This window comes from Chenopodium quinoa, unplaced genomic scaffold (genome assembly GCF_001683475.1).
Source record: "Chenopodium quinoa cultivar QQ74 unplaced genomic scaffold, ASM168347v1, whole genome shotgun sequence".
Taxonomy (NCBI): domain Eukaryota; kingdom Viridiplantae; phylum Streptophyta; class Magnoliopsida; order Caryophyllales; family Amaranthaceae; genus Chenopodium; species Chenopodium quinoa.
The window spans coordinates 2,316,723-2,338,202 of NW_018742951.1; the positions used below are offsets into that span (position 1 = coordinate 2,316,723).

The 21,480-nt window shown below is 37.5% G+C and overlaps 1 protein-coding gene across 2 annotated transcripts; it reads right to left on the minus strand.

Annotated features, from left to right (window-relative positions):
* Positions 1-9,937: 9,937 nt before the first annotated feature.
* On the minus strand, positions 9,938-21,107 carry LOC110728507 (putative hydrolase C777.06c). Of its 2 annotated transcripts, none has more exons than XM_021908144.1 (11): positions 20,803-21,107; positions 18,642-18,777; positions 18,015-18,142; positions 16,853-17,000; positions 16,668-16,773; positions 15,059-15,117; positions 11,403-11,438; positions 11,205-11,314; positions 10,849-10,910; positions 10,706-10,758; positions 9,938-10,417 (listed from the first exon to the last, which is right to left on the minus strand). In XM_021908144.1, the coding sequence occupies exons 1-9, from the start codon at positions 20,979-20,981 to the stop codon at positions 10,853-10,855; spliced, it is 960 nt and encodes a 319-aa protein (XP_021763836.1). In that variant the 5' UTR covers positions 20,982-21,107; the 3' UTR covers positions 9,938-10,417; positions 10,706-10,758; positions 10,849-10,852. The 2 variants fall into 2 exon arrangements, with proteins under 2 accessions (XP_021763836.1, XP_021763835.1); XM_021908143.1 differs by having other exon boundaries at positions 9,938-10,422.
* Between the last annotated feature and the right edge of the window lie 373 nt (positions 21,108-21,480).

Genomic DNA, 21,480 nt, shown 5'->3' on the forward strand with positions numbered 1-21,480 from the left:
TAGATATGAGGAGCTTCCGGTATCTATGAGGATTCGGCCAACTCTCTGGTTGGCCACTTTACATTCGATAACGATAGGGTCGTCATGCGGCCCTCTTACCCCTCCTAGATCTTCTTCAGTGATGACAATCTCAGGAAATGAATATTTGGAGGGTCGTTCTTGGTGAACGGAATTTACATCTAACCGTCTGATATTGTCTTTGTTGCCCCTAATAGTGGGGCCGCCTCCTGAGAAGCCGCCTGCAATGGTGTAGACGAATGCATCATCTGTATCGGAGCTGTCGGTCTGTTGATTCTTTTTGGTCGACTGCTTTTTCGAGGAAGTGTTCCCCGTAGATTTCTTGACATAAGTGTCAAGATCACCTTGCTCAGCCAGGCGGTCCAGATACCGCATGAGACTGATGCATTCATTGGTGTGATGACCAACATCTTCATGATAATCACAGAATTTTTCTTGGTTTCGATTGTTTGCAGAACCCTTCATGGGGACCGGCTTCTCAATTGAGATCCGTCCCTTGATTTCCTTTAGGATAAATTGGCTATCCTTGTTAAACACATAATTTGGGGAGTATGGTTTGAATTCTTTTTTCTTCTTCTGGGACGGCTGTTTATAGGAATCAGTTGCCCAGACCTCTTTTCTCTTCTCGTCTTTGTTTGACGACTGCTTCTGTCGTCCTTCTCTTTTGTCGGACCTTTTCCCGTCTGACTGTTTTACCGTACTACAAAGATCAGTCGCCTGTATATAGGCTTCCGCTTCAATCAAGGCCTCTTGAAGAGTCGCCACCCTCTTTCGGACCAAATCAAATTTGAAGGTCGACCCGTCTTTGAGACCTCTGAAAAAGTCAGTATAGGCTACTTCATCCGGTAACCCTTGAATCTGTATTCTCATCAGGTTAAACCGCCTGATGTAAGAACGAAGCCCCTCCTTCTCGCCCTGCTGAATTGTTCCTAAATCAAGGGTCGTCTTCTTCGCAGGGATGTTCATGGCGAAGTTGGAGGAGAATAAGTAAGCAAGCGTCTTGAAGTTATTTACACAACCAGTCGGCAGGTTGCCGAACCATTGTTGTGCGATTCCTTTGAGAGTCGCTGGGAAACACTTGCACCAAGTGGGATCATCCAACCCTTGAAGGTACATCAGGTTGGTGAATGCCATCAGATGGTCTTCTGGGTTAGTAGTGCCGTCATAGGCGCCTACTAATACATTTTTCACTTTGGCCGGCTGAGCGGCTTCAGTAATTTCCTTGGAGAAGGCCGACGGCTGTTCACCAAGTCTAAGCAACCGTAGCTGCCAGCCCATAGGTTGGACATTTTTTGCTGCATGTCCACCAAACGGAGGTGGCTGTAAAAAATAATGTTGTTGCGGTACAAACGGTAAGTTTGGTACCGCCTGGTCGCTATGAAAGCCGGACTGACGGGAGGTGCCGCCTGACTGACTCTCATGATACGACTGAGTATGCCTCATCGAGGTATTTCGCAGACTGTCTTGGAAGTTTGAAGTAGAGACCGACTCTGACAATCGGTCACTCTTCTTCTGCTCTAGCAGTAGCCGAGCGTCTGTGTATGTTTTCCTCGACCCGTCCGCCTGAATATGACGAACAGGTTTCCTATTTCCTGGAGTAGGAAAACGGTATTTTGTGAAATCAAGGGCAGGTGGCTCCCACTTCCTAGATTTAGGATGAGGGGTCGCCTCTCGCCCTTGAACTGGCTTCCTCTTCCGTGAAGTGGAGGATTTCTTAGCCGACTGCTCCTTGTCCAGAGCAGGCGGCTTCTTGTTGATCAACTCTTGAATTTCTCCCTTGAAGTCCCTCATGAAGGTCATGAGTTCCTTCCTTGTGATGGGAGCAGACCCATCAGTCGGCTGCTGCCGAACAGGCGGTGCGCCTGCTGGCTCGCTTCCAGTTTGAAGATGTTCCCGTTCCCTCCTTTCGGTATGACGGGTACGTCGGGCCCTTAGGTCCCGTCTGAAGCTGTGTGAGCTTCAACTTCAAATTCATTCTCAATATCGTGGTCCGACTGAACTAGAGGGTCGTCCAGGGGACGTCTCTCTTCAGGAGCCGGTACAAACGTGGATGCCATCTCAGAAGTACTCTCCCCACAGACGGCGCCAAGATGTTTCGGGGTTTTTTGATATCCTGCGGGAGAGTTACAATTCCGAGACTGGAACCGGACGCATGTACCTGCAAAACAAACGGATGCTCCGGATGATTGGAGATCCGCCTCCGACGGTCAAGTTAGTATTTGATTAAGGAGTAATTAATGCGGAAATTAAAGTGATTGGGTCTCTCTAGGTGAGAGTGTTTATTGTGTGTAATCTGCGTTTTTTCGTAATCTCCCTTAATGAGGATTAAGGGAGGTATTTATAACCTCGGGAAACGTGCCAATCTAGGTTTAGGTTAACCTTGGGCTGATTGGGCTTCCCTCGGAAGTTGGGCCTAGGTGACCGGTTATCCCAGGTGTCATGGGAAGGACACGTGTCGTGTCGTAATTGGTCCATAGTGGACGGATCATTGCTTGACACGTGGCAGGCGCCTATTGGCCCATGTGACGGACACATGGCGGAACCTGATTGGTCCACTTGTCAGATGGTGATTGGTGGGGAAAAATCCCCTAATCAGAATCCATGTCTGAAAATCAAGTCTGCGACTTGGTAAATTTGCCCGAAGGTTACACACCCATCGGTTGCAAATATTTTTTCAAAATGAAAACAGACAAAGATGGAAATGTATCAGTATACAAAGCTAGACTGGTGGCAAAAGGTTACAGGAAAATCCACGGGATTGATTATGATAATACCTTTTTATCAGTCGTAATGCTTAAGTCCATCCGGATCATCCTAGCTATTGATGCATATTACGATTACGAAATATGGCAAATGGACGTCAAAACCGCCTTCCTTAATGGGATTATGGAAGAAACTGTGTATATGACACAGCCGGAAGGTTTTGTTGATCCAAGCAACGCTGGAAAGGTATGCAAGCTTAAGAAGTCCATTTATGGACTGAAGCAGGCAAGCAGAAGTTGGAATCTGCGATTTGATGAAGCCATCAGTAAGCTTGGCTTTATCAAGAATCCAGATGAGTCTTGTGTCTACAAGAAGGTCAGTGGGAGTGACATCGCATTCCTAGTCCTATATGTCGATGACATATTGCTCATTGGAAACATCATAAAATTATTAGAGTCCGTAAAGGGCTGGCTGGGAAAGTATTTTTCAATGAAGGAATTAGGAGAGGCATAGTACATATTGGGCATCAAGATCTATAGGGATAGATCTAAGAGGATGATTGGATTGAGCCAAAGTACTTACATTGATAAAGTACAGGCACAATTTAGCATGGAGAATTCCAAGAGAGGGCACCTACCCATGTCCCATGGTGTAACTCTCAGCAAGAAACAGTGTCCACAGACACCTGTTGAGCAGGAGAGAATGAGTCAGATTCCATATGCTTTGTTAATTGGATCGATCATGTATGCCATGATATGTACAAGGCCTGATGTATCGTACACTTTAAGTGCTATGAGATGATACCAATCAGACCGAGGAGAGGCGCATTGGAGTGCGGCCAAGAATATCCTAAAGTACATGAAAAGGAACAAGGATAAATTCCTGGTCTATGGTGGCCACAAAGATTTGGTTGTTGAAGGTTACACCGACGCTAGCTTCCAGACTGATAGAGACGACTTCAAGTCACAGTCAGGGTACATATTTTGCCTAAATGGAGGGTGTTTAGTTGGAAGAGTGCCAAGCAGAGCACCACTACAGATTCTACAACTGAAGCCAAATACTTGGCAGCTTTGGAAGCAGCTTAGGAGGCAGTTTGGATTCATAAGTTCGTCAGTGAACTTGGTGTTGTGCCCTCCATCAAGGGTCCAATATATCTCTATTGTGACAGCATTGGAGCTATTGCTAAGGCCAGAGAGCCAAGAGAGAACCAGAAGGTCAAATATGTCCAAAGGCAATTTCACATGATAAGGGAATGGAAATCCAAAAGTGAAATCAAAATTTGTAAGATCGGAACGGATGACAATGTGGCCGATCCTTTGACTAAACCTCTGCCTCAAGTGAAGCACAACAAGCACGTCGAGGCAATGGGAATCAAGCACGTTGGAGATTGGCTTTGAATTCCATGTACATGTGTTTTAATTAAACTAGATGTCTTAATGTAAAACACTATGTAGAAACCATTCATTTATGGAGTAATTAATTTTTCATGCAAAATTACTATTCACTCCATTGCTATTTAATTGTGGTTTATAATTAAATAATGAGTCCATTCGATTTCTAAGAATATTCAAAACAGGGTATCAAGACCATGTCTTGGATAAAGAAACACCTGTTAAGTATCCCTAATCGAGGTCATTTAACTGATGGATGATCAATGACCACCAGAGATTAGTGTGTAGTTTGATTTACAACACCGTTTCTTGTGCTGCAACTCTACAAGGACATAGTAGTTATAAATCATTTGCACATGTACTAGTTTGGAACTGCACCAGATCGACCTATGAGAGTACAGTAAGAGATTTAAGAACGTCATAAGTACATTTCTCATTATAGCTATCGGAACCTATTTACTCAACCATGAGTATTGTGAAGTTCTCTTGTTTGAGTACTAGTCTCTTTGATGTTGTCAAACGTCCGCCGTAACTAGGGATTATAACGGGAACACTCGGGAGATTAGGTCCTTAATCGTCATAAGTATATTTCTCATTATAGCTATCGGAACCTCTTTCCTCGACCATGAATATTGTAAGTTCTCTTGTTTGAGTACTAGTCCGTTTTGATGTAATCAAACGTCTGCCGTACATGGGGATTGTAACGGCAACACTTGGGCGGCTAGGTCCTCTTAGTAAGGGAAGCTAACAATGCAAGACTAGGAATGACCCCCCTATTAACAATAGGGAACATGTCTTTGTTGTTTACAAGGCCTCTCGAAGAGTGAGACTGTGAAAATGCATGGCCGTGCTCAGATGGATTTTAGAAATCATCTGCTTATTAACAGTCGAACTCGAAAATCGAGAAACACTTCTGGACGTAATAAGGATGACAAAGAATCTTACCTTATAGTTCATGAAGAAACATTAAGTGACATAGGAAATAGGTTATACACTAACAGCGCACTTGTCCGGAAGGACAAGTGGGAGATTGAAAGGAATGGTGTCCTTCGAACAAGTGTATTATTCCGATAGAGGGTTTGGAATTATTAGAAAGCTAATTATTCAGTGAGGTCAAGTGATCGGAATGCCTAGCTGGAGGCCACTTCCGATCAGTAATATTAATGCATAATTAATATTACAGCTTAATCTTGACTGAAACCTTCGGATCACACCCAATCGAGTAACAGAACCGAAACGACGAATTAATCCAAAGGATTAAATGAGTCATTAGAGTATTACGAACATAGACGTTGGATTTCGAGTTTAGAGCGTCGGATACCGAGCATTGTAAGTCGAGTAGAATTTAGGAATCGACGAGACAAGAAATCAAGCAAATAACAAGTTACAACTATAACCTTAGCCTTGGAATGCCCTAAGCAATCCGAGGGCCAAGGGCAATATAGCTATCCAAGGCCAGCATGGCTGGGCGCATATGCTGGGCGAGCTAGCAGCACCAGCCGCACCATCTCAAGGCCAGCATCACGCAAGTGCTCGCTGGGCCTCGCACATGGTCGCAGCGAGTGTGCGAGCTCGCTAGCAATAGCAGCGCATGCATGCTAGCATCGCAAGCTAATAGCGCTTGCTAGCTGGCGGGTGCGGCATGGCTAGCATCGCTGGCGCGCTAGGTGTGCTAGCATGCTAGTGCCTCGTACACAGCAGCTCGCAAGCAAGCGCAGCGTGCTGGGCTGCACCTAGCACGAGCATCGCAGCAGCAGCAGCACGCAATGCGTGCGTGGGTTGTGGGCTGTGCGTGCTTGCATGCTGGGCTACGCGCACACACAGTGCCCAGGTGGCAGGCCCAGCCGAGCACTAGGCCGCCAGCGTGGCGCACCTTGGTGCCCAAAGCTGGGTGGGCAGCTGGTGCGCGAGCATTGGTCGTGTGTGTGGAGAAGCCGATTTGTGTAGGTTTGCTTGGGGAGAAAAGGGAGGGTGGTCCTCCCTTGTGGCCCTCACCTAACCCCTTGCTCTCCACTTGACACTTGTTTGTTGATTCATTTGCATTTTAATTTGATTTTAGAATTAAATTAAATTTAATAAATGTCTTTTTACAAACTCTCCCACATTGGTGGGAGATTGGAATTCAAGGGCTCCTTTCCCTATAAATACCAATCATTTGGCATTGGGAAAGGGCACTTGAGTTGTGAACTTGAAAGGATCTCCACAAGCGAGAACACTTTCATTCTAATACTCTTAGTACTTTTGGTCTAGCCTCGACTAAGCTTCAGGGTAGGGGCCGTTCGGGTCGGGTCTCGAAGGTGAGAGCCGTTGGAGGCTTGTGCATTTGCGAAGCTCGCTCTACGCTTTCAAGTACGAGCCCTAAGAAAGAGCGAAGCACGCATCAAGGGTATGATCGTCTTTTCTTCTTTCTCTCTCTTTGTTAATTAATTATGTGATTGTTAATTAATATGCATGTTTAGTTACTTTAATTTTTGTGCGGTTTTGGGAGGGTTTCATCCGCGTAGTGTCGGACACTACGAAACCCAACAAGAGGTTAGACACACAAGTTATTATACTCTCTCTATCTCTCTAAGTACACTTTCTCTCTCCAAACACATTCTAACTTAAGCACCGGAGGGAGGGTTCCTCGAGCCACCCCCAAGAGCAGTCACGTGTGTTTCCTTGTGCAGGTTACCAGCTGAACCCCGCCTGCCCCAATCTTAACCCTTGGAGCCATACCCGGAACACTAACCATTAATATCGTAGAAAAAAAAGTACAATAATAATATTAGTCAATAAGATGTGAAAATGTTAAGTTAAATAAAACAAAATATATTAAATAAATCAACGTAATTTGCTTATGAATAGTAAGTTTCATGTGATTTGTAATAGAGAGAGGGAGGTCATATTTAATAGATTGATACTTGTCTTTTGCTTGAGATAATTTAGATGGGGCTAATCAGTAAATTCCTTTAAGAATCGATCTCTATTATGTGAGTAACTTAAGATTCATAGCATCCCATGATAATTGTTATTTGCTAAGCATAACATTCCCGAAATCACTCTCATATAAATCACCACGTAGCTTGAGATTAATATTAATAGCAAAACTAATAATTCATAACATATGAATTTGATATTAAGGATTACATTATATCGACATTACTGAAAACTAATGATTTTGAATCTGTAAATGTTAAGCATTATGCTTGAATTTCACGATCTACAAACATCATTGATGTGCCCGCATATACTTCATAATAAATCCAACTTGTAGGATAGTAGTTCTCATCTTAAAATAGCTAAAGGGAAGTTGGAATTCACGCAGTCCATTTTGTTATGAAGTTGATTATAGCAATATGTTGATATTCTTATTCGGGTGCTGGTTAACTAGAGATGCAAATCAATTAAAAAAAATAAAAAAATAAAAAAATAAAAACAATTTTGTAGCGTATTACAAGTAAAATTTAGAGGTGATAGTTTTAGTCTACACTTTTGCTTCTTAATTGAATTATGCAATTAATTTGCTTTATGGTAGTATTCTGGCTTCTATATGCTTCATACTTGTAGTAGTCTACATTTAATTTGCTATAAAAGTGAGATCTTATATGAAACTCAACTAAAACTGCTCCTATAGAGAGATTGATGGTTAGACTTTGTTGAAGTAGTATGCAAAGATGAATCTCAGATTGCTGACTCAGCCACATTGCTGAGTGGACATAAAGTTTGTTATAGTTGTTAATTCCCTCCATAGATTTCAAGAATCTTGTTAGAAACTTTGTTATGTAACAAACTCTATATAATAGAAGTTTCTAGATTAATTTGTTGTATATATATGTAATAATCAATAGCTTGTAATTGATTGATTCATTTCTTACATCTTAATAAAAATATCTTTCCTTTTTTTTTTTTTTTTTTTCTCTCCAATTTTCTCTATTCTTCCTGTTTACAGTTCATCAAGTATGAACTTCAACGAACTTCAAATATATATACCAAGGGAAGTGAATTTTGTAGCACATTATCTGACTCGGTATGCTTTTGACAAGGAGGAAGAACAAAAGATTCATGACAAGCCTCCACATAGTGCTAAAGATGCGTATGAGAAAGACCCCAAGGATGCATAGATGTAAATTTCTTGTATGTTGGACTTTTGAACTTGAACCTTTGTCTCATACTGGATGGGTGTTCCAAATTTAACTACTGTTTTTATGTTTTGCTCCTCAGTTAAAATTACAAATCCCAAAATGGAGCTACTAATTACATATTTAGAGTACAAGAATGAGAAGCAAATTATCTTTGACCTTGCTGCACACTTCCATCTGCCCTTCACTCTAAGAATGTCTTCTACGAATCATGTAATCTGTCTTTTGCCCTTTTCCATCACTATAATGACTTCTGCAGGTCGCAAAAACTTGATGATACATGTAGCCCCACAGCTTGGTGTCGCACTGGCCTGTGTGCTCGACTACTCGTACAGTCCACTACTATATGTTGGCGACACCAAATTGATTCCATATGCTTTGTCTTTGTATGAATCTAGGGTAGTATGATAATAATATGGGAATTAGAGCAGCAAGCTCTTCTAACAGTCCAAAATCATACAAAAGACCTATTTTTATTAGATTTTAAATTGATTTTACATGCTTGATCTTTGTATGAATTTGGGGTAGTATAGGAATCATATGTTACAATAAGCTCAATTGAGCTACTATATGTGATTAAGAAACAGAATAGAGAGAGAGAGAGAAAATGGAAATGAGTTATTATTCCAAAATCTGCTTTAGACTTCTTACAAGACTGTATTTATAGGCTTACAGAAATAACTAACTCATTCTTAACATAATTCAGTTATAGATAACATAATAGAATCAAGATTTTATTACATCATAGCAGTAAGCTCTTCTGGGAGTGCATACTTGACAAGAAAAAATCATACAAACAACCTTTCTCTATTAGATATCGAATTGATTCCACATGCTTTGTCTTTGTGTGAATTTGAGATAATCTGTCAATTATATATATAACTATTTGTTCTTTTTTACAAAAAAAAAAAAAAAAAAAAAAAAAAAAAAAAAAAAAACACAAAATCCATTGACAATTTTGTTAACCATGTATATCCTTGTGTTGCTATTGATTCTGCTTAATATATTGTCTCATCTAACTCAACACTTGGTACCTCAAGGTAAATAGAATATCATTACTGAATGACTTTCGCGGATTTCAATAAGAAGTATGAATTTCACCTTCGTCGTTCCTTTTTTGTGCTGAGCTTTACCTATCGATTTAAAACCCAATTAAACTTTTTATTTAATATTGCACACAACAGTGAGATAGATTAAAGTTAGAAAATAATACTCTTTACAAACTTATTTACAACTTTAAATTCATTTATCGCCTGATCTCTACTTAATTTATTTTCTAAGCTGTTGTGAATCTAGAGTATAGATAGATTTATAAAAAAAAATTTGTAATTAAATTTGTTATTCATATTTTTCTCAACAAAAAAAAAACTTCTTGTTTATGTTGTGATTTATAGAAGGAAAGATAGATTTGAGCAATTTGCCTTTATCTTTTTTTATTTTTTTTGTTTTTACTCTATGATATATTTGCATGATCAGCGCAAATAAGGTTGTGATACTTGGGCACCATCTCTCCCCACTTCACTTTTGTATTAGATATTAGAGATAACCGCTCCAAATAGTAATTTACATTTCATTCTTGAAAGCTTGAATACTTTCAATACTTTATTGTATTAGGATCAAAATTAAAGATTTAACAACAATCATTGAATGTAAAGGGGGTAACATAATTGAAAGTGTAATGGAGGAAAAAGAAGACAAATGTGCTAGGAAGAACTGCGAACAAAATAATGAAGTTTATTTAAGGAGTATACAAGTATAATTTCAGAGCCAGCAATTTACCCTTTTATTTTTTTGGTCTATGAGTTGATTTTAAGAAAAGCATGTGATAAGTGATTTGGAGTTGTATTATCCTGCTAGAAGTTATCACATCAACAAATGGGGAAAACTTGAATATAGTATATACTTAAGCCCACAATCTTTGGGCAACATCAGGCATACATGACTAGCGCAAAGTCAATTAGCCCACAAGCTTTTGATTCTCTCTTGAAACGAATGGTCAGGAGGAAAGGAATCAGTTAATACCACCATCAAAAGCTTGAGAGTCTATCTCCATATGTGCAATGTATTATGTCAGCTTAAGTTCAAGCCTTTGATGTGATAATTAGAATAGCCAAAATCTATAACCTGTATGAACGGTATGTCTGCTCGCCCACTGAAGAAGATAAGAAGCAAGTATAGTTGGACCTGTTCTGCAATAATACCATTTACAACACTGCTTTAAAAATTTGGAAGTAATTTAGTAGCATGCACAAAAATTGCCTTTCCATGATGTTGCACATCAGAAGGGTTGTACTTCATGAAGTTGCAATTCATAGGCAATGTGCAATTTATGAGAGGTGCATAAACTTTTTGGTTGGACATAAGAAGTAATAACTTATCGAGGGGGCAAGGAGAATTTTTTTGCATGCAAAAATGGCAACTTATTCAGTTTATGAGAGGTAGAACTTTGTCAAGAAAAAAAAAAACCAATACCTGCATTGTTAACCAAACAGCTAAACTCAGTACTCCTCTAGAAATATAACATCCTGCACATATATTGTCAAGAAACAACCAGTTAGATGGTGTTCGCTGATAAGATTCACCATGAGAGTATGGGGCTTGCTTATAGATCTCACGTTGTCAAAGATCTATAGGGATTCTTAGACCATCATGAGCTAGTTGAACCTGAATTCCCTCCCTGAATAAGAGTGATGAAATCAAATTAATAGTCTTAAGAATTTATCAAAAACAAATTCAACAAATATGTATAAGTAAACAAAATCAGAGTCCAAAACAGATAGCATATTAATCAAGTTAAGAAAAAGGAATATAAGACGTTCACAATAGATCTCAGTGCAAAAAAAATATGAATGGTTATGCTCATACAATGACCTTATAAAAGAATGAAATTCTAAGAATGGAAGTTGCAACCATTTTATCTAAATCGTATCCCAGTTGAGAACTTGAACAGTAGTGAATAGCAGTCCACTACCTTTCTGACCATTCAGCAAGATAGGCATTATCACTATGGTGATCAAATTCATGAGTCATTCCAATCAACAGAGCACGCTTTGGACAGATTCTCTTCACTGCATCAAGAGTCTAAAGATAACCAAGGCAACTTTAGTCAAATCACATAGCACAAAACCAAGATCACATAACATATTGTTGGATTCTACAGGTAGGTTACCTGAGGGAAGCAAAAGTGAGTATTATGAGACCCATTCTGCAAATCAAAGTTGGAAAATAGTTGAGTCAGATACATGTATACACTTCTAAAGTTTACCTTTATCATACAGTGATAAACTTTATATATTGACTTACTTCCTCTATTTGTTTTTAGTAAACATGTTTGTTTAATCATGCTTGCCAATACACAAATTCAACGATTATAATTTAATTATTGTTCAGCAAATATCATAGAAACTTGACATTTTGAAATTATAAATCGAGGAGAATCTAACAAGACCCCACACGACTATATTTCTTATTATATACTCCCTCCGTCCCCAAATGATTACAATGAATCAACCACCACCACCATTGCTCCATACGTACAGCAGAAGACAGAGACAGAAAAGAGGAGAAGCGCACCACAACAACATGCAACAGCAACAACAGTAGCAGAACAGAGCAGGAGCTGTTGGCTTGGCACTATTAGCTTGCTTGTTGGCTTTTGGGGATAAAGACAAGAGTAGTAAAAGTAGTAATTAATGCTATTACCTCTGTATGCCTTAGTAGTATAAATAGTAAAAGGGCAATTTCATGATACCCATAAATGGTAAAAAAGAAATGGGTACATCATTTAGTACCACCTAAAATGGAATAAGGGTAGATCATTTGGGGACAAAGGGAGTATAAATCATAAAAGGTCAAAGGAGAATGTGTGAATAGTGCCAAAGTCAAAACGTGTCAGCTAAAAACAAACGGAGGAAGTATTTATTAACATAATCAGTGGTCTGGCATGCGACTTCAGAACATGTTTCCCACAATCTTGTACCATGTTGTATAGCCATGAGAAAACCACATATTATGTGTTTACCAGCAGAGTCCTAGACCATCTTGAGAGTACTTTTGTCATCTCAGTTTCCACTTATATATTTTAAACTATTTATTCATCTTTAAATTAGGTAAGGCCCTCTAAGCCGACCAAACCCAGGCTTGAGTTAGTACATGACTGCAGAGAAAATAAAGACTCAGACCCATAACATATTCCCCAATCGCCAGATTGGAGCTCATGTGATCTGGAAGAATCATGGTAGGACCTGTGTCTTCCCTTGATACACATCAAACAAGCACCAAGCACCACAAAGTTCCAGCCTTGAAAAACTTTGTTTCTCTCATTTACTTGCACTTGGGTATCAATTATGTCATAATATGATTCAAAACTAGAGTCTGATAATGATCAGATTTGCTATTTGAACCATATAAAAATTGTTAACATTTCGCCCCCCATCCCCCCGGGGTCAGTGTTCTTCGGTTCATATTATATGCACCTTTGGAATTTTTTATATCTCACAAATAATACACCAAAGTTGCATATAATACGAACCGGAGGTAATAAACAAAAAAGAAGATGCTGGATCACAGCTAATTTAATTCCTTCAACTAGTGGTCCATTGGCAGGTGGTATAAACTGGTTGTAATGATAGTTCATATATGTAATTTCAATAGAAATGCAATGTCCATGACCATGGTAAAGGTAGTCCACCTCAAATATCGCTCTCATAAATTTCCATTGCGACTTTAGAGGTGGTACAGATTGGCAATGAATATTTACAAAAAAAAAAAAAAAAAAAAAAAAAAAAACATTTGGTCGTTTAAAGACAAAGTTCCATTACTATTGGACACAAAAAAGTTATTTATAAGATTACATACAAATTCATTGTGTTATATATTACCTTAGCACCTACCAAACGGGTCATATAATGCTTATCAAAGGGAGAAAAGACAGGCATTGAGAACAAAAGTCCTGTCAAATTCAGCTCCCACTCTGCACAAGTTATACACTTATTCGTAACACTATTTCCCCATTTCTTCAGGTTCATAACACTAACCAGCATGTTCTGAGGAAAAAAAACCAAAATTTTCTCTAAAACACCCCTCCCCCGCTTTAAAAAAAAAAGGGCTGCTATCTTCAGATTTCAAAGTTGATAATATTTGAAAATTGAAAAAAAAAAAAAAAAAAAAAAAAATTAATCTACAAATGATTATGTTAAAATTTTCAGAAATTAATTGTATGAAATTGTAATTTCATAATTTTTACAATAACATAAGTTTTTGCTCATGGCATGACCTAAAAGGCTGAAAGACTGCAAAAAGTACAATAAGACTAGTTTTATCAACTTTTTTCAATGCTGTCCAAATCAATTGATTGATCAGATATAAGAGCGTGAACAGAGTAAAGAAAAAAGGTTAAAATCATAGAAAAATGCCATTGCATTCACAAATAGTTGCTTGAAATAGCTTAGGTCGAATTATGCTCTTCTAATTATTCTTACAGTTGATAATTTGTAAAGCAGAAAGAATGGATAGGACAACAAAGCAAAAGCAAGAAGTAATCTTACGCATAAGAAAGTCAGAGTATCACTATACATGTTCAAAATATATCATGAACTACTAAGACACAAAAACCTCCACCCAACTATTCCTTTGTCAAAACATATAAAAGGAGAAACTTATGTCTTTCCAATCACACCGGAAAATGTACAAACTGCAACAGAATGCTAAGAGGTAGAAAGATCTCCAGAATCCAGATACATGATAAAAGAGTAGCAAACTCATGAAGATCTCAATGGTGTCCTTGCCTTGCATCTCCTTCCACTTTTACTTCAGATTTACCTTTTTCTATACTTCATAAACAAAGTAGATTTGTTCCCCTTGCGTTAATTTTATCTTTAACTACTATCTTCATATAGGAAATTTTTCATCCATAGCCTTACCCTTCTTTTAGACTTTACAAGAATTTCGACTTGAATCCAGTTCTGCTTTAGATTTCAATCTAGCCATGTTTTGGTAGTCTAATTATACTAAAATTTCAGGCTGACATGTGTTGCACTGTTCTTGACGTTGTTAGTGGTTGGTTCTTGAATATATGAGGCTTCTTTGTCAGATTTCAGTAGTGCTCTAAAATTTTACCCAACCCTTTCCTACGGCCATTTTCCAGTCCCACCTGATTTTCATTCCACGCACTTATGAATACATTTGAATTGCCCAAAACCATTTTGCTATTTCAAAAATAGTTTCAAGTTGTTCCAAGGCGTTTGCTATTTTGCTCAGTTGGGTCACCTCAGTGGTGCTTTCCTCTAGGCTGTTGTCTTTTTACATCTTTTTTTTATTCAGATCTACTTGTTGCATCAAGATGCTTTTCCCTTCTGATTGGGGGGGGGGGGGTGGGGTGGTTACTCATTTATCTTACCTCTATAGTAAGTAAATGATGATTTGCAAGAAGTAACTTGTTTCAAATTTCACACTTGAGTATGGCACAGAGATTAATACATAGTAGATAGAGAGATAAAATAGAAAGAAAGAAAAAGTCTGGGAACGCAATAAGAAAATTTTCACCTTTAAAGGCAAAAGTGTAACTCTTTTTTGGGACATCCATTTAAGGAATCTTGGCAAGTGTGATGTATAATTAGGGAGGGATGAAGTAACACAATTCATATGCGCATTTCAGTATTGCATGATCCGCTATTTCTCAATAAAAAAAAATGGCAATATTTAAAAGAAAATCATTTAATAGATGCTCGTTCAACTTTGGTAATCAGACTCTCGCCTACAGCTATCTATAAAGCATCTCCATCACAGCGAGTAATGAAATTCCAAACAAATTTGATTCATACTAACCTTGTAAAGGGTATCCAAGATAAGAAGGTCCAACTGACCACCGCCACTTTTTGAAATAACTGCCAAATGAGCAAGTTTCAATTTAAAAACCAAAACAATCCATACTGGTCAACCAAATCCACACAAATTGTGATGCATGACAAAAACAGGTATTCAAAGAGAACCATAGAATTTCAACCTCATGCTTGGGAATAAAGTACACCTTTCATTTCTGATTAATTGCAAAACCCATTTTCATTTGTTTTTTTCATTAATAACAACACTTCCTTCTTTAGTACTACGTAAGGAGCCACTAATATATTGTTATTTCTTCCTCCCTCTAGCCCTTCCTACAAATTAGTTTCTCTCATTAACCCCACTTGAATTAACTGTTTATAGTTTCAATCTCCCACTAGCAATTATATAACCCCACTAACTATACTTTACACTTCGTATTATGATATCCCTTCTTTGGTTATCGTTCCCACAGTACAATTTTATTTAAATTATGAGTCTAGACTACAGTTGCGATTTATCTGAAATTGAGTCATTAATTTCAATGCGTGCACATAGTGCTACAGAGAATATCAAGAAGAAAGAGCCAATTTATTGGTACATATATTTTGTCCTCTTACTACTAATCATAAAGACACGTACACAATCAATATGCCATATAGTTTTGATTAAGACATTTCTTTAGGGAATAACATAACAGAGTACAAGAAGCACAAATTAACAAGGAATAGAGAGGTTTCACATATAAATGAACCAAAATAACTAAGGATTACCTCTTGTTTTCAGAATCAAACCTCTTGTTTTCAGAATTAAATGAATTTAGTAATACAGATACTGTGCCTCAGAAATCATGTCATGCTCTACACTTTTAAAATAAAAGATTACCATAGTTTAATCTCAATTTCCATTAAATCAACTTACAGGTTAATGCAAGTAGTGGATCTTGCAAAACCAAACTAAGACACACTAAATTATTCATAGTCCAATGCAGCAATCAGCACAATCCATCCTTTTCCAGTTGGCATTCAGGTTTGTCAAAACTCAAAAGTAAGTGGGCTGTTTCAGCTTTCAAACACTCTTCATATTAGCTTATTCAAAAACCAATGTCTAAATTCACTTTCATAGGGCCTATAGTGTAAAGTCACGACAGCTGTTAAAAGTGGACAAGAAAAAGATGACAAAAGTTCAATGAATCTAAGTGTTAACAGTCATAACACACATATTTGCTCAGTTCAGATAAAGAAATGAAAGATTATATATGTCATTGTGAGGTGTTGTTAAAGGACTAATTCAAACAAAAGCTTAAGCTAATGGTTGAAGCCCAGGATTGGTTTTATACTCTATCACGCCCCCTCACATGAGAGCCCGTTGGGCTTGAAGTGTGGATGCAACATTGGCCCCTCCATGCCCAACGCTTGTTATTCCACTTTGAAAGGAGGAGGTGGATGAGATTCGAACTCGTGACCTTTGTGTCACGTTGGCTCTGATACCATGTTAAAGGACCAATACAAGTATACAACCAAAAACTTAAGCTAATGGTTGAAACCAAGGATTGGTTTATATACTCTATCAGGTGTATTGATGCATTTAAATCAAAGGGAAAAAGAGTACTCACGAGCCTCTGTGCTTGGGATGAAACGTGAGACATCTGATATGTAAGCTACTTCGCACTTCTGACCAAAAAGAAATCCTAATGAAACATAATCTTCACCATGCATCACCTACATCAATTGAAATAATCAGTAGAAAGTAGTAGTAGTTAAATGCATAAAGGAGAAGAGATTGATTGAAGCAAGTTACTGGTAAGGGGGCAAATTGCAGGCCCGATGCAAAAAAAGGTTTCTCATGATCAGTCTCAATTATATTCCAGTCAAGCTGAGAAACTCGTCTTATCTCCTGGCCTTCTTTGAGTTTTTTCTGAACCAGGTAAGGGAATTTTACAGCCACACTGTCACAGGAAACAACCAAAAAGGTGATTATCAGGCTGAGCAGCAGTGTATTAGAATTTGATTCAATCTGACTAAGCATTGCATCTGTCAAATGTCAAGATAACAAGAAACAATCTCAGTTTGGTATGATAAGAGTATACAACACAGTACAATTACAGTATAATAAAAAAAATCTAGAGGATGTAACTTTACATACACAAGTTAAGCAATCACCATTATAACTTGACACCCCAAGTAGTAACAAAATTGATAGTGGATAGGATTAAAAACAAGATTGAACACATCCCTGAACAATACAAAATTAATAATGAGGGTTAAGGTTCAGATTTAGAGGAATTTTTGGCATGAGAAAGAAGTGCTGCCTTCCATATTCATGTGTACTTGTCAAGTTGTCTTCATCCCTTAATAATTTGTGTGATTCTAATTATGAAATAAGAATGGAGTACATAGTTACAGGAAGTCACCCAAAGGTCAACCAAAGCAAGCAGAGAAAAAAAAAAAAAAAAAAAAAAAAAACCTCCGATCTAGCTTCCCAGACCTAACCTTCTTTCACATGCAAGACACTTGAGTTTGCATATATACTTCCAGGGCATCCTTAAAGTATATTAAGTATCCAGTGCAACTTTATATCAGTCACTCGATTAACAAAAACCAGAAATTCAAAGCTGATAGGTAGCAGTTCCGTTCTAATGAAGAGAAGAGATTGAGAATAAGGAACAATGGTGGCATTCTTCAAAAAAAAAAAAAAGGGAATAATGATGGCAAAATAACATCCCACCTCATGTACTATAGTAAAATTCCACAATCAAAAATCAGAAATGTAGAGCAGAAGAGCCTTTTGAGAGTAGTCTTACTATCTAGGCCACATATCTAGATAGAAAGCCCTAATGCAACCAAGAGATTAAATTGGAGTAGGGGAGATCACCAAAATAGAAGAGGCATAGACAGCTACAGCTTTGGAAGTGAATAGATCCATTAGAATATTCATCATGGCACTTAGGAAAACTCCATACCTATTCATAGAATCCTGGGTGAGGTAAATTGGAGTCGGGCTAATATCATTTGTGGGACTAAATGGCTGCACAGCTCGTATGTCATCCAGACCAAGAATTGCATCGGCATGCTCATGCGTCAGAATTATCTGCAGTTGATTCAATACTGACCTCTTAGATTTCAGCAAATAGGATAATGACATTAAATTATAATTCCTGGCAGTTATAAGGTTGGAATGTAGCTCCAAATATTTCTAGAGTAATTTGGTAGTGAATAGTGCAGGAAACAATCTACTGAATCAGGGTATAAGCTCAAATTTTTATAGTTCTATTTGATGCAATTTGTTAAACATGCCATTAACCTTTGCAGGTTTCCATCAGATGTAATTTCTGTTCCTCTTTTTTTCTACAGCATATAAAAATCCATCAAAATCTTAGCCACATCTTAACCAGAAAGCTCCCATTCATTCCCAAAAAACCAAACAAATTAAATAACAATGGAAGAATAAAACAAAAAAAGACAAGATTTAGAGACACCCAAGATAACAAGAGAAAGACTTCTTTTGAAATTTTAAGAATTCTGTACAAGATTCATATGATTTACAGTAAGCATATCAATAATTTCAAGATTCAAGAGTAAAAACTCACAGAATCAACCCGTGGAATTTTGTGGAAGGTGAACCACCGAAGAACTGCCTCTCGGAATGTCTTGCCAATATCAATCAGGATATAACTATGCTCACCAACGTTCTGACAATAGTCAATAAGGAGAGATGTATTGCCCCTGGAAATCGGATACAAGTAAAATTAAATACCATGCCTTAATATACCTTAGCGATTACTTTAATCTTCAAAAATGACTCCAGGGTGTAATACCAAGAAGATAACGTTATACTCATGATGGTTTATTGTCAATTTTTTACAATAACGAGAAGTCCAGCCATAAGAATAAGCTTTCATTTCTTACACTTACAGTTTATGGAGAGAGGAAGAAATGACAAAAGGCTAATGACAACTTCAGTGATATGGATAATAATTAGAAAAGGGATGATAAAGGAGGTCCAAAAGAGCAAGGAGGTGAAGAATGCCACTTATCTTTAATTCTTATAGCTAGTAGCAGTGGAGAAATCATTAAGTTCTGAAAATTTTAAATCTTTGCAGCTGTTTAAAGTAAACGAACAAGGCATGAGCTAGTACACTTCCCCCTCCCCTCTTCCTATGTATAAGTCTTTTATTATACATATCTTTGTCAAAGGAGAGAAAAAGAACATTGCAACTCCAGCAAATTCCATCAAATTAAAATGCCCATTAGAAATCATGCATTTCCATACTCATAATCTTATGACAATTTCCATAGCAAAAACATCTATTTTAATCGATTGAGTTAACAAAGATAGACAACAGACTAATGCCTATTGATCCCATTACTTTCCTCTACTTGTCACCCTGCAGGAAAAGAACACCCATAACTAATTATTTACTTACCTAACTACAAAAACTTCTAAAGTCACTCTATCCATCTCTCTTCCAAGTTCCAACTAACAACTAATTACCATCAATGAGAGACAAAAATAGTAAATAGTCCCTAAGACATCACATTATAACTACAAGTGATCCACAAATGCTACGCTTTCCTAGCACTAAGTTTCTATTACCATTGTCTCAAGTCTCAACCCACCACCATGAATCATAATAAGCTCTAAATCCTCTAATTGCCCAAATATATAACTTCTTGAGAAAATATATCCTCAACAACCACATGATTATTTAAAAAGAAAAAGCATATAGCTCTTAGTTCCAAAGAAGACTAAACTGATACTCTTCACTAGGGGCCATCATGGTCATGTATCTAGTCAATCACTCAATCCATCTTACCAGTAAACTATCACCTGTGAATATGTCATTAGTTGCATCATTATTACATATAACAGGAAGGTATAAATTTCTCTAGATTCAGAAGTTAATGGAAACATACTTACACAAAAGACGTTATCGCTTATCACTTAAACCTAAGTTATTAATTCAACTCAGCTTGTACTATCCAAAAGCAATAATTTCAATGTAAATGTTGGCTATTAGTAAAACATACTACGTATATGTTATGACCTTCACTACTCCTAGCAACAATGCCCCGAGAAAATTATGTTATCATTAAAAAACTTATATTCCGAGATGCCTGAATAATCCATTTGGTAAGTGGTCATATATCTTAGAAATGGTAATGTTATGGTAATGAAACTCCATCCCCAAATAAAGGTTTTTCTTCTTAAATTTCAATTACCACCACCTTTAAAACAATAATCAATGGTAATGAAAATTTAGGAAACAAAAGAGTTATTTAAGGAAGAACTCCTTCAAAAAAACATACTTGTATATAATTACTCAGTATATAAAATCATTACCACTACCACCATTTATTAACTCCTACCAACAGACCGTAAAAGTTTCGCACAACTAATAATATAGTGATTAAAACCTTTATCCAAGACAAATCCACATTCAACTGTTTATACTTTAAAATATCAAGGCCTCTAACTAATCATGCACATTATGAAAATACTATCACACTCCATAATTCCATATCACAGCGAGATCAAACGCCAAATACATAATTTAACAGTGATCTGAAAATGGCGTAAACTATCAGCTTCAATGAAATCACTACCACAATTAAAAATAGTAAAAATCAAACAAAAATACAACGAACTAACGCAGATCTATTACCTAAAAAAACGCAAAAGGAATGACTAAGAATCAAGCAAAGTTGAAAGAAGAAGACAAAATAGAGCAAGAAAAACGAGAAATGTACCGATAATTAGGGTTTTGATCGGGAGGAATGAGCAAAGACTGAGAACAAACGGAGCAAGGAGGATCAGAAGGTTGGATCAAGCACATTGCATTTGGTACAGCACTTGAGCAACCTGTTCCCATGAATATCACCGCTGAAGACGACGATGATTGATCGGCGGTTACTACGCCATTCTCCATTGTTGTAGGAAGAGAGAGAAAATGCGTGACAAAACAGAGTTGTTGTTGTTGGTTTGCTGATGTAATGAAAGACTGGAAAAAAAAAAGGAGAGGAGGGGTGGTGGATGTTTCTGGTGTATGCGTAAGCGTAACTAACGGTTTTCGAGTTTGGTATATGCTTACCACACTTGATGCTACGGTACGGGGTATGGAATATTTTACCAAATTAAGCCAAATTGGCCAATTATTTTGCAAACTAGACTCGTGGCAAAAGTATTTCCCAAACTAAATTTATAGGGGGAACGCTGTCTCGGACAGCGTTTTATACCTAGAGTTTTTTTTTAAAAAAAATCCAATACATAAAACGCTGTCTCAAACAACGTTTTATGGTACTTGACTTTTTTGTATGTATTTTGTAAAAAAATTCTAACAAATGTATGTATACCATAAAACGCTGCGTGAGGCAGCGTTTTATGTTACATAATAAAACGCTGCCTGAGGCAGCGTCTTTCTACTGGAC

What these genes read in the sequence shown, in the direction of transcription:
- LOC110728507 (XM_021908144.1), bottom strand. Translation starts at nt 20,981, where the DNA reads ATGGAGAATGGCGTAGTAACCGCCGATCAATCATCGTCGTCTTCAGCG. An exon ending in TCTTGGATACCCTTTACAAG is followed by an intron (nt 11,439 to 15,058) that starts GTTAGTATGAAT and finishes TTTGATTTGCAG; the next exon opens with AATGGGTCTCATAATACTCA. An exon ending in CTCACTTTTGCTTCCCTCAG is followed by an intron (nt 11,315 to 11,402) that starts GTAACCTACCTG and finishes GGTTATCTTTAG; the next exon opens with ACTCTTGATGCAGTGAAGAG.